Source organism: Hypanus sabinus, chromosome 14 (genome assembly GCF_030144855.1).
Source record: "Hypanus sabinus isolate sHypSab1 chromosome 14, sHypSab1.hap1, whole genome shotgun sequence".
In the NCBI taxonomy this organism is placed as follows: Eukaryota; Metazoa; Chordata; class Chondrichthyes; order Myliobatiformes; family Dasyatidae; genus Hypanus; species Hypanus sabinus.
This window is the reverse complement of record NC_082719.1, coordinates 83,053,368-83,067,779: the sequence shown is the minus strand read 5'-3', so window position 1 is coordinate 83,067,779 and position 14,412 is coordinate 83,053,368. Positions and strand designations below refer to the sequence as shown.

Below are 14,412 nucleotides of genomic sequence, written 5' to 3'. Positions count from 1 at the left end.
AGTTACCTCAAACAGTCTAACAGGAGGGGTCATCACTTCTCCAGCTATAGGTTGACTCATTATAGAGCCTAATGGCCAAGGTAAGAATTACCTCATATAGTGCTCTTTGGAACAGTGCAGTTGTCTTAGTCTATTACTAAAAGTGCTCCTCTGTTCAGCCAAAGTGGCATGCAGAGGGTGAGAAACATGTTCCAAAAATGTCAGGATTTTCCACAGGGCCCTTTGTCCTGACACAACTTCCAGTGTGTCAGTTTGACTCCTATAACAGAGCCAGCCTTTCTAATCAGTTTATTGAGCCTTTTGGCATCACCTTTGCTGATGTCATTGCCCCAGCACACCACCACGTAGAAGATTGTACTGGCAACAACAGACTGGTAGAACATGTGAAGGAGAGGCCATCATACTCCAAGTGACCTCAGCCTCCTCAGGAAGTAGAGGTTATTCTGACCCTTCTTGTACACAGCCTCTGTGTTGGTGCTCCACTCAAGTCTGTCATCCTGGTACACTCCGAGGTACTTGTAGTTCCTCACCACATTCATTTCCTCACCACCAATAGTAACAGGGAGCAGTGCAGGCTTAATCCTAAAGTTCATCATCATCTCCTTTGTCTGACTGATATTGAGCTGCAGATGATTCAGCTTGCACCAATTGACAAAGTCCTCCACCAGAGCCCTGTGTTCATCCTCCCATCCTCCCTTTATACACACAACTATTATTGAGTCATCAGAGAATTTCTGCAGATTAAATGACTCAGTGTTATATCTAAAGTCCACGGTATACAGAGTAACCAGGGAGGAAACCCAATACAGTCCTCAGTGCTGCTTATAGCAATGTCAGACACACATCTCTGAAGCCGCACATACTGTGATCTGTCAGTCGGGTAGACCATTATCCAGCATACAATGGAAATGCCAGTCTGCACTGAATGGAGCTTCTCCCCCAGCAACGAGGGCTGTATGGTATTGAAGGCACTCGAGAAATCAAAAATAACATGATCCTCACAGTATTGCCCTGCTTATCCAAATGTGAGTTGGTTCTGCTCAGCAGGCAGATGACAGTATCGTCGACTCCAGTGTGCTCCTGGTAGGCAAACTGCAGGGGATCGAGGGCTGATCTGACCAGGGTCAGAGGTGAGCCAGGATCAGCCTCTCTGGAGTCTTGGTGATGTGTGAGGTCAGGGCCACTGGATAGTAGTCATTCAAGACTTTTGGTTGGCCCTTCTTGGGTAATGGGACCACAGATTATGTATTCCATGCAGTCAGGACCTTTTCCAGGCTGGGACAGATTGAAAATACACTGGAGAATTCCACACGTTGTTCAGCGCCCTCCTTCAGGACCTTGGGTTCACACCATGCTCTGCCGTGCATGAGTTTCCCCAGAGCCCTTCCCATCTGCTCAGTAGTGAAGATGAGTCTATGATTACTGGGGAGTTGATGGAAGGTGGAAGCTTGGGGAGGTGAAGAGTGAGACAATAGCATTTGGTGTGTGGAGGTGTGGATGGTAGTTGCAGGGCGAGGAATGGATTTAGACAGTGGTAGCCTGTGTTGTTCATCCATGTGTTGAGTTGGAGGGGGAGGAAATGCAGAAGATGGAGATGTCCTATTGTGAAATATTTACTTAAATATTTCGCTTTTATGACTTTTGAGGTAAGATTCTCTTTGCAACTACTGCTTGGTAGTATGCTGAAAATTATATGAAAAAAAATTATAGAGTCATTTTCATTTCAGATCCAGAAGACTCATCCTGGAAGGAATCAAAGGCTGATAGCTGGATGACATTCAGTAGAGTCCTTTTTGAGAAACAATATGGTTCACCTGGTGTCACTAAACTGGCTAAGTGAAATCTATAAGGTTATTTCTGAGGAGTCAGGAAGAGCAACGGTGCTACTGCTGTCCTAGCTTTCTGCCTTGCTAATAGTTATCCAGCCACTAGGTCACCTGTATTGACCATTTATCATTCCTCACTCTGCTAGCATTAATGTCATCCCAATTGTTCCATCAGCTAGACAGCCACCATCCTCTTTCTTTCTTTTTAAATCTTTTTATTAGTTTTAAACAAACATAAATAAAACATGAATACAAAGTGTTTGAGAGTACATAATTAATAGTTTAAATAGACATTCAGATGTATAATAATAAAAATATATAACCTCTCAAACTCAGAACATTAATGAAGAAGTAAAAAGAGAAAAAAAAGAAAAAACCCCCCAAAAAAAAGAGAAAAAAAAAACAAAAAAAAACACTAACCAACATGGGCCATTGAATAATATTAAGTACATATACAGTAGTGCCAATAACTCCGAACCTCCATCCAAATAATTAAGGATAATATAAGTAAGGTTCAGCAAAAGACAATTCAACTCATGTGAAAATGTTGAATAAAATGTCTCTAAGTTTCTTCAAATTTAACTGAAGGATCAAAAACCACACTTCTAATTTTTTCTAAACTCAAACAAGAAATAGTTTGAGAAAACCACTGAAATACAGTTGGAGGATTAATTTCTTTCCAATTCAATAAAATAGATCTTCTAGCCATTAATGTAACAAATGCAATCATTCATTGAGATGAAGCGGATAAACAGTTATTATCCATCATTGGTAAACCGAAAATTGCAGTAAGAGGATGCAGTTGGAAATTAATATTTAAAACTCTTGAAATAATACTGAAAATATATTTCCAATAATTTTGTAAACAAGGACAAGACCAGAACATATGAGTCAATGAAGCAACATCAGAATGACATCTATCGCAGGTTGAATTAAGATGAGAATAAAATCGAGCCAGTTTATCCTTAGACATATGAGCTCTATGTACAACCTTAAATTGTATTAGGGCATGTTTAGCACAAATAGAGGATGAATTTACCAATAATAAAAATTTTTCCCGTTGCTCAGTAGATATAGGACAATACCACCATCCTCTGCTAATCAATCATAGTACAAAAATGTAAAGATTTCTCTCCGGTAAGGTACCAGACTAAAGATAAAAGTTAGCTTTTTTTCTCACATGTACATGGTAACATGGCGATTAGCATGACACTATTGCAGCTCGGAGCATCAGAGTTCAGTCCTGGCAACCTCTATGAGGAGTCTCTGTATGTCCTTCCCATAGAATGTGTGGGTTTTCTCCAGGTCCTCCGATTTCCTCCCACAGTCCAAAGACATACTGGGTAGGTTAATTGGTCATTAGAAATTGTCTCACGATTAGGTTAGGGTTGAATCGGAGTTGTTGGGGGTTGATAGGCGGTGCAACTCGAAGGGCTGGAAGGGCCCATTCCACGATGTATTTCTAAATAAGTAAAGAGACAAATATCAAAACTTACAGTGAAATGTCGTGCTTGCATCGGTTGCAAAGTGCTGGGGGCAGCCCACACATGTCGCCATGTTTCTGGAGCCCACAACTTACTTGCCCTTACTAAGCAGTACATCTTTGGAATATGGGAGGAAACTGGAGCACCCAGAGGAAACCCATGTAGTCACTGGGAGAACATAAAAACTCCTTATGGCCAGCGGCAGGAATTGAACCCTGATCTGCATGCCTCGATCCCAGCTACTGCTGCAAGTGTGAATTCTTCTGTTATATCTTGTTTTACTTTATTACCACAGGCGCTTTGTAGCATACTCAAAATAATGACCTACCATCAACATAATGTTGTCTCCTAGAACCAGAAAACAAAATTGATTTTATTTCAAAGCCCTACACCCCATTCCATAGTCACTCCCATCCTTGCTGACCTACATTGCTTTCTTGGCTTCTAAACCTCAGATCGGTTTTCCTTGTTTTAAAGCCCCATTCCTTGCTCATTTCATCATTCTGACAGAAGTGTCCTGCAGTTCTACATTGTGGTTCAACGTATCACCTCTCCCCTCTGTAACCATCTGCACCCACATCCCCATCATTAGTGCCATACTTTCAGACACCTTCAAATTTCAAACTTACATGGAATATAAAACAGTACAGCACAGAAACAGGCCCTTCAGTCCATAATGTTGTGCAGAACCAGTTAAAAAGTAATCAAAACTCCCAAAAACTGATTGCTCCTACCTACACAATGTCCATATCCGTCCACCTTCCTCACATTCATGTGCCCATCTAAACATGTCTAAAAAGCCTCTCATGTATTTGCCTCTACCCCCACACCAGGCAGCGCATTCTAGGCATCCATCACTCTGAGTAAAAAACATCCCCCTCACATCCCCTTTGAACCTACCCCTTCTCACCTTCAATTCACGCCCTCTGGTATTAGATATTTTAACCCTGGGAAACAGATACTCCCTGTCTACTCTCTCTATGCCATCAAAATCTTATAAACCTCAATCAACAGGTTTCAATAGGTACACTTAATGTCAGAAAAATGTATAGAACATACATCCTGAAATTATTTTTCTTCACAAACATCCACAAAAAGAGAGGAGTGCCCCAAAGAATGAATGACAGTTAAATGTTAGAAAGTTATTTCCCATGGTAGGGCATTCTAGGACAAGAGGGCACAACTTCAGGATTGAAGGACGTCCTTTTAGAACTGAGATGCGGAGGATTACTTAGTCAGAAAGTGGTAAATCTGTGGAATTTGTTGCCACGAGCAGCTGTGGAGGCCAAGTCATTGGGTGTATTTAAGGCAAAGATAGATAGGTTCTTGATTAGCCAGGGAATCAAAGAGTTTGGGGTGAAAGCAGGGGAGTGCGGATGACTGGAAGAATTGGATCAGCCCATGATTGAATGGTGGAGCAGACTCAATATGCCGAATGACCTACTTCTACTCCTATATCTTATGGTCTTATAGTCTAACCCCAAAGACTCCCCACCTCCCCCTCTCACGCATTAGCAGCAGCAAAGCGATGAACCCCCCTCCACCTGCAAAAAAGCATCTGCACTCTCCACCAAGCACTCAAGCGTGCAGCAAAGCATCAGTAAAGACACAGATGTACTTTGGGGTACCGCACTTGCAGTACCCCAAAGACTACTTGTTCAGCCGGTAATTCAACATTCCACAGGCTCTCTCTCTCTCCCTAATAAGAGGTGTCGTTGTTTCACAGCAAGAAGGGAAGACATAACAAAACAACTCTCTGAATTATGATGTTAAAAGAATATTGTGTTGCTTTTTCCAAACTCTGTGCCCAAAGAACTCAGGTCTCTGGGCACACGGCCAAAAGCCAGCTTGCAGCGTTCAATCTTCCACGTACTCCCATGACACTTCACGCAGCGCCACTGACCTTGAATCCACCCACCTCCAGAACCACAAAGTTCTGGCACCCTGAAGGTACACTAGTCTTCCAGGCTGTGCCCTTGACATATTAAAAAGCGGCCGGTCGTGAGGCCCTGAGAATGGGTCCCAGTTAGATAGAGCTCTTATAGATGGTGGGGTCAAGGGATATGGGGAGAGGGCAGGAACGGGGTACTGATTGTGTATGATCAGCCATGATCACAGTAAATGGCAGTGCTGGCTAGAAGGGCAGAATGGTCTACTCCTGCACCTACTGTCTATATTGTCTATTGTTTATTTCTGCAAAGAACCGAAGTCAGCATGTAACTCCAGGTCAGGGTCTTCAAAAGAACCCTAAAAAGGAAAAAAAAAGTGATTTTAAAGATAGAAGTAAAACTTTCCAAAGATGCAAGCAAAGGAGTTGCCATTAGGCGCCATCATTCTAACCTCCGCCCCTCTGAGTGATCTTCACTCAGCCTCCGATGCCCAAGAGAAAACCCAGGTTTATCCAGCCTCTTGTGATAGCACGTCCTCTAAACCAGGCAACATTCTGATAAACCTCTTATGCATCTTTTCCAAAGCTTCAGCGTCCTTCCCATATTTGGGCAACCAGATTTGCATGCAATACTCCAGATGTAGCTTAACCAGAGTTTTAAAAAGTTGCAACATGACCTCTTGACTTTTGAACTCAATGCCTCAACTAATAAAAACAAGAATTACATAAGCCTTCTTAACCACCCTATTGGCATGTGTTGCCACTTTCATGGAGCTATGAACTTGGACCCCAAGATCTCTCTGCTCAGCTAAGTGTCTTGCCTTTAACAGTGTACTGTCTCCTTGCATTTACCTACCAATGTGCAACACCTCACATTTATCTGCCATTTTTTCTGCCCATCTCTGTAACTGATCTATATTGCACAGTATTCTTTGCCGTTCTTCTACACTGTCCACAACTACACCAATTGTGGTATCATCCACAAATTTATTAACCCACCTATATACGTACATTTTCATCCAGGTCATTTATATATATCACAAACAGCAGAAAGCCTTGCTGAACACCACTAATTACCAACCTCCAGTTCGAATAAATCCTTTCAGCCACTACCCTCTGCCTTCTATATGCAAGCCAGCTCTGAGTCCAAACAACCAATTCACCATGGACCCCATGCATCCTAATCTTCTGGATTAGCCTCCCCTGAGGGACTTTGTTAAATGCCTCATTAAAACCCATGTAGACTACATCCACTGCTCTATCTTCATCAATCTCTCTAATCACCTCGTCAAAAAACTCCAAGTTGGTAATTCACAACTTCCCCCGCACAAAGCCATGCTGGCTCTCCTTAATTAGGCCATGGGTTTCCAAATGTTCATATATCCTATCCCTAAAAGAATTTTCTGCAGCAATTTCACCGCAATTGATGTGAGACTCACCAGTCTATAGTTTCCAGGATTTTCCCTTGTTCCCTTCTTAAGTAGAGCTATATTAGCCTGTGTCTAGAGAGAACACAAAGATACAGGTCAAGGTCCCACAATCTTATCTCTTGCCTCCTTCAATAAGCTAGGGTAAATCCCATTAGGCCCTGGGGACTTCTTATCCACCTTAATATTTGTTAAGAGGCTCAACACCCCCTCCTCCTTGAACTCTAAATGTCAGCACTGATCTCCTGGTTCTCCACGTCCTTTTCCTCAGAAAATACTGAAGCAAGATACTCATTAAGAATCTCCCTCACAATTTCCTCCTCCAAACGAATGTTGCCCTGTTTATCCTTGAGTGGTCCTTCCCTCTCCCTTGCTCTTGATATATGTATAGAATGCCTTGGAATTCACCTGAATTCTACTTGCCAAAGACTTTTCATGGCCCAGCCTGGCTTTCCTAATACCCATCTTTAGCTCTTTCCTGGCTTCTTTATATTCCCTATGTGCTCCTTTCAATCCTAATTTCTGAAGCTTTGCATACCTTTTGATTATCGTATTATCTATAGCATATACAACTTTGAGATTTATCTTCTTGCACGCAGACATAAAACAAAGAAACACAATAGAATTCACTAAAACACACACAAGAAACTGCTCATCCTTCCCACTGCTGATCCCTCAATGACAACTGGAGTGCGTTCCCCCAACTTCCTCTTCCTGAAGTCCACAATAAGTTCCTTGGTCTTACTGACAATGAGTGCAATGTTGTTGTTGCAACACCATTTAACCAGCTGATTTATCTTGCCCCTGGACTTCTCATCACCATATGAAATTCTGCCAGCTACAGTTGTGTCATCAGCATATTTATAGATAGCATTTTAGCCACAGTTGTGGATGTAGAGAGAGTAGAGCAGGGGGCTAAGCACATATCCTAGAGGTATTGACTGTCAGCAACAAGATGTTGGCACAGACTTTGGTCTCCCAGTGAGGAAGTCAAGGATCCAGTTACAGAGGGAAGTGCAGAGAACCAGGTTTCAGAGCTTGTTGCATAGAACTGAGGGTATGATTGTGTTGAATGCTGAGCTGTAATCAATAAACATAGGTATTGCTATTGTCCAGATGATCCAAGGCCGAGTGGAGAGCCAGTGGGGTTGCATCTGCTGTTGACCTATTGTGGTGATAGGCAAATTACAGAAAGTCCAAATGGCTTAGGCAAGGGATGATTCTGGCCATGACCAATCTCTCAAAGCAATTCATCACAATCCATGTGAGTACAACTGGGCGACTGTCATTGATGCAGCTCACCCTGCTTTTCTTGGGCACTGGTATGATTGTCGCCCTTTTGAAGCAAGTGGGAACCTCCGGCTGCAGATGTCCTTGAACACACCAACCAGTTAGTTGGCATAAGTTTTCAATGCCCTACCAGGTACACCATCCGGGCCTGACGCCTTGCGAGGGTTCATCCTCTTGAAAGAGGTCTTGACATTGGTCTCCAACAATAACCAGATGCTGCAGGATGTCGCACATGTGTAGTTTTATTCTCACTTTAAAGCATAAAAGGAGTGAGCCCATCTAGGAGTGAATCATCACAGTCATTCATGACGTTAGGGTAACATGTTAGTGGTTAAACACTCACGTCTGCTCTGCTGACACTCTCGAATTTCTAGCGTATTGCTGGTTTCTTCCACGGTGAGGACTGACTCATTAGTTTGTCCACCGTTTCTTCATCCCTTGTTACTACCTCTCCAACATCATCTTCCAGCGGTCCAATATCCACTCTTGTTTCTCTTTTACTCTTTATATATTTGAAAATAATTTTTGTATCCTCTTTTATGTCAATATTTAAGGACAGTACTTCATTTTATAGATTCTAATGTGACCAGTTGATATGTAAATGAGTGTGAGTTTTCATAAGAAAGGAAGTTGTATCGTGTTGCAGAGGAAATAAGTTTCCTCTGCTCATCCACTGTATTCGGGACAACCTGAGTCATAAACCAATCTAGTACGTGGAGTTGATAGTTTGAATATTACTGAATATGTTTTGATGATGGATTTAGAGAAAAATCTTTGATTTGTCATAGTAGCTTTATCAGCATTTGCAATGTTTTTTTTCCATTTACCCCCTGAGCTGTTCTCTCTATCCTCAAATTTTCCAAATGGATTTTGGACTTTGAGTTACAAAATCATATAAGCTATTTATCAGATAATTAGGCAAAGTTTAAAATCCATTGGGCAAGCTTCAGTATAATTAGTAGATCCACACATAGTCCTACCTAGATGATGCTCAGTGGAGGAACCTTTCACTCCTCCTCCTCCTTCCATTCACTAGGAGTGAGCACTAATGACATCTGCATTAGACTCACAGCTGCCAACTTCGGTGGTGGGCAAATTCCAGGAAAAAAGAAATATGCGATTTAGACTATAACGCATAGGAGCCATTCAGCCCATCAAGTTTGTTCCACCATTTGATCAAGGCTGATTTATTTTCCCTTCCAAACCCATTTTCCTGCCTACTCCCCATAACCGTTTCCATCAGTTCTATGGCCAATAACTTTCAGATCATAACTACTCTTTGCATTGAATAGTTTCTCTCCCATCTCTCTTAAATCTTTGGTTCAAAATTTTTAATTTCCAAATGGTTCTCTTTTCCATCCCACTTAAACCAGCCATGCTCTTACATACCTCTGTCAATTTTTTTTTCAGATTTTGGTCTCAGGCAGAAACTTGCTACCTCTCTCTTTATAGGACTTGTGCATACTTTAGGTTGCCAGATTTGGATACAATACTCCATTTGTGGCTAAATCAGTCCTTTAAGAGAATTAAGTAGAACAGTCCTAACCTTGTATTCCCTGCATCTAAGACTCCCAGGGTTCAATACAAGCCACTCCCGTTAATGTTAGTTAAAATATAGAGAATGGAGCCAGAATAAAGCAATCTTCTACCCATACATGTGCAATATCACAGAGACAGTAATGTTTTGGATGCAAATGCTTTTCAAAACTCCAGGCATTCAACAATCTCTGATGTATCCTGTCTATGTTGTTAGCTACATCCTCAAACAAAAGTCTGTTAAATTTGTTAGCAATGATTTCACTTTCATAAAATTACATTACATCTGCCAAATCAAATAAAAACTGTTTATGTATTTATTTAAATATGAGACATGGGAAAATGCACAAAAAAGACACATTTTTTTGTTAAGATTGGATCAGCCATGATCTTGTTGAATGGCGGAGCAGGCTTGAGGGGCCGATTGGCCTACTCCTGCTCCTATCTCTTATGTTCTTATGTTATGTTCACTGCTTCAATGCAAATGTGATAAATAAACCTGAATCTTTAAATTACTTCTCCCAAAGTCTGGTAAACTATAGTGCCAAAATGGGTGGGCATGAGATCTGCTGTCAGTAAGCAACAACGGGTCTGGGACCAGGTCAGGAAAGGAAGCTGGAAATTAGATCAGCGTTCAGAGAAACATGAGGCTGCAGTTGAAATACTGTTCCCAGGGAGAGTCAATGGTCTTTGCCATTAGTGAGTTGGAGCATGCTGGGGGTTTTGTGCTGTGGAGTGGGGTGTTGGGAGTACAAAGGTAAGTACTAGGGCTCACATTAAGGTGGTACTAGGCTGGCAATAAGGTTCAAAGTCCAAAAATAAATTTACTATTAAAGTACATATATGTCACCATACACTACACTGAGATTCTTTCTCTTGTGGGTATTCACAGTAAGTACAGAGGAAAAACTATAGAATCAATGAAAAACCACACCCAACATGGTGGACAAACAATCAATGTGCAAAAGACAACAAATAGTGCATTACCAAAAGGAAAAGTAATAATTAATAATTAAATAAGTAACGAGAACATGAGATGAAAAGTCCTTGAAATTGAGTCTATAAGTTGTGGAATCAGTTCAGTGTTGGAGTGAGTGAAGTTATCTCCTCTGGTTCAAGTCTGTAGTCAAGTCGAGTCTGTGGTGGCCAGTGCTATCATGTTTGCTGTTGTGTGCTGGGGCAGCAGGCTGAGAGTAGCAGACACCAACAGAATCAACAAACTCATTCATAAGGCCAGTGATGTTGTGGGGGTGGAACTGGACTCTCTGACAGTGGTGTCTGAAAAGAGGATGCTGTCCAAGTTGCATGCCATCTTGGACAATGTCTCCCATCCACTCCATAATGTACTGGTTAGGCACAGGAGTACATTCAGCCAGACACTCATTCCACCGAGATGCAAAACTGAGCATCATAGGAAGTCATTCCTGCCTGTGGCCGTCAAACTTTACAACTCCTCCCTCAGAGTGTCAGACACCCTGAGCCAACAGGCTGGTCCTGGACTTATTTCCACTTGACATAATTCACTTATTATTATTATTTAATTATTTATGGGTTTATATTGCTATACTTCTACACTATTCTTGGTTGGTGCGACTGTAACAAAACCCAATTTCCCTCGGGATCAATAAAGTATGTCTGTCTGTCTGTTCAAGAACCTGATGGCTGAGGAGTAATAATTGTTCCTGAACCTGGTGGTGTGTGTGCTGAGGCTCCTGATGGCAGTAGCAAGAAGAGAGCATGGGCTGGATGGTGGGGTTCCTTGATGATGGATGCGGCTTTCCTGCGACAGCACTAGCTGTTGATGTACTCAATAGTGGGGAGGGCTTTTCCTGTGCTGGACTGGGCTGGATTCACTGCATTTTGTCCTATTGTACAAGGTATTTATAGTAGAAGCATCTGTAGAGTTAATTAAAATGTACATTTCCTACAGGGTTATCATCAAAGAGTCCATCACCAAGTGTAAAATTCAAGCAGGCTGATGGATCTTCTCTCAGCTGGACAATGAAACGCTTTCTGGAGCCCTCAAGCCGTGTAAGCAGGCTCAATTTTTATAGTTTGATGGGGGACAAGATGAGTTGATATTAATGCATTTTCCTTCTGTTAGATTGGATATTTGCAAAAATCTTAAGGCTCCCATTTGTTTTTAATTTGAAAATGTTATTAATTCTCTTGCTGAGTTATAGTTTTTCAGATCTGACAATGGTTCTTCAAGCTGACATGTGAAACCACTTCACTTTTCCAGCACTGTCTGTTTTTGTTATAGTTTTGCATACTTTCAGTCAATTAGCTGGCTGGAGATAATTCTTCGCAGTGTGTGAAGAAGAAACAAAATTACAGCTATTGCCATGAATGAGAAGCCTAATATAGAATCAGAAATGTAAAGCAACTCTGGGAATTCAATAGTTTAGGAAACCATAACAGCCAAGTCATTTGCATTTTTGAGGTAATGGCAATATGTATAATATGCATCTTTTTGCTAGATTGTAATCAAGATCCCAATTGATTTGAAATAGAATTCATTTTAGCACTAAGTTCAAAGTGATTGTCAATCATCATTGGCTTTATGCACCTTGTCATTTGCCTTACTCCGTACATCCTTTGTTTTTGTTTTTCAAACGCCAGGTTCAATTACAGTCTATCAGTATCACCCATGAGTACTGGAGTTGTATAGTTAGAATTTATGATGTTGAAATTTGCACAAAACACACTCAGAAGAGCAAGCAGTACAAGTTTGTACTCTCTTTCTGAAAATTAGTTCCACTAAGGTGAACTGACGACAGACTTTTGCCTTTATCTTCTAAAGACTTCTATCCTTCTCATCACTCTCCTTTTCATCCATTTAAAGGTCTGCATTGTGGAACTGCACAGAGTTTGTGAGTCTAAACCACTGAGTTTGGATCTGAGCAAAGAAAAACAAATAAATTATCTCTGGTCTCTGTCACATCTCTATTGAATTAACTAACTTCAGTTGAGCCCAGTAATGACCTACTGATGACTTAGAGAGTTGAAAAATAATATGAAGAGAGCTTGGCCAGCAAGGCTATCATTATTTGCCCCCTGGAAAAGTTGTGCATTAAATAGCTACTACTAATTATAACTAAGCCTCACATGAAAAAATGTCCCTTTGACAAGATGTCACAGTGGGAAAGCCACAGAAGTTAATGCCTTCAGGAAAAATATGAATACCAAGACGAAACAAGCGATTTCAAAGGAAAGTAGGTCTCAAATCATTGGAACTCAAATGTGGAGTATTGTGATACATTTCTTTAGACCTCGGTCCTAAACTTGGTGTTAAAAAAATTTACATTAGATCAACTATTAGTTAATGCTTAAAAAATTGATGACAGTTAACAAAAATTCTCAAGACCTTAGGGGCAGAATAAGGCCATTTGGCCCATCGAGTCTGCTCCACCATTCAATCATGGCTCATATATTTTCACTTTGAACATTATTATTTGATGGATTTTCAGGATGAAGTACAATAAATATATTATCACATAGAGTGATTTATATGTTACTATAAACATGGCATGTTTTATTTGATCTTTCTGTAGCCCTCAGGCTCACCCAAATCGTGTTCGTCTAGAGGAAACAGCCTTCAGCCCCGTCAAACTGAGTAATCACGTTTGTGTGGATGCTGTGTAATGTACCCCCAGTTACAAACCCCCAACGCAAAATATCAGAAAGTACACCATATGCAATTACATGATAGAACTTTATGAATCTTAATCGGAATATAGGGTTAGTAATGAAAATAAACAAAAGAAAGGGCTCAAGTCAAAGTCACGTTGGAGCTCACTCAGTAGTCATTCTTCCACCATCGGTCCTCTCCGAGCGTCGCCAATCTTCGGACCCTCAGATCCCAGTCCCCACTGTCCACGAGCTCTCTCCACACATGTCTTCCCTCTTCATGTCACCTCGACAAAAGACAGCGAAAACAACATCCTTCCAGACATACAAGACAAAACAACAATCTCCGATTGGCTAACACATACATACCACGGTCCTGTTATCTCTAGCCATAACCCGAACATTGCTGCTACAGAGAAACCATTACCACAGCAGTGAACATTACAGAGAAGCCATTTCATTTATAAATACCTTAAATTAAAAATGAGCACTAATTCAAATATGTCTAACTGCAGTTAATAGGATTTTAATAGTAAGGTCACACATCAGTTACCTATTTTCATCCTATATTTCATTCATGTTATATCAAGTTTTAAAATTTTAGTCATTCAACTTATTCTTCTTTCACTTCTTGACATCAGTTTAAAGATAAAACTCATGATAAAACCAACCAATTTATACTGGAAATAACCCAAATTCTGATCAATTCTCCATAAATGGACTGAACCAACAATCACCATAACAATCTCAAACATACGTTTTTGTTCTGTTTGTTTACAAATAACTGAACAAAGACAATGGACACATGCCATTCTACCAACTATGTCATCCTGACCTGGATGAAGTATAGAGGCTGAACTGAGTCCAAATGGTTCATCAGAATGATTACCTGACAAATGCAGACAGGTTCTGTCAGGCCCGGGTAGTCGACTCTGCCTGGAAGCTCAGTTTAAATTGTGTCTGACTGGACAGGATGAAAGCCTATCCTCCCTGCTGTTGCCAAAAAAAAAACTGAAGTGACAACTTTGTCACTTTGTAACCTCTCTATGTCTAAAAGAAATTAATATCCTTATTTCAAAAGGCCTTTGTATATAAAAGAATACAGTTCAGTCTGGCAAGATGGAAACTGTTGCAACTGAATGTTGTTTAAACAAAGAAAATGAGCTTTTGTTCATATCATATCATAGCTTTGTGTTGTACACGATTTAAGTTTGCTAGGACAATGTGTCCGATGTGTTGCACTGCCCAGCACTGATTTTGTGTTATTAGTCTCTGCTTGTTGACACAAGCACCTTTGCCTAAAATAATAAATAGTACAGTGCTTCGAGATG

At 40.8% G+C, this 14,412-nt stretch overlaps 1 protein-coding gene across 1 annotated transcript in view; it reads left to right on the top strand.

Moving 5' to 3' along the window:
* The window catches only part of pdzd2 (PDZ domain containing 2), a 445,568-nt gene that overhangs the window by 372,808 nt on the left and 58,348 nt on the right, over positions 1 to 14,412 (top strand). Inside the window, exon 17 of the mRNA XM_059989569.1 lies at positions 11,382 to 11,482. Within this exon, the coding sequence (XP_059845552.1) occupies positions 11,382 to 11,482 (101 nt within the window). The remainder of the gene's footprint in view (positions 1 to 11,381; positions 11,483 to 14,412) is intronic.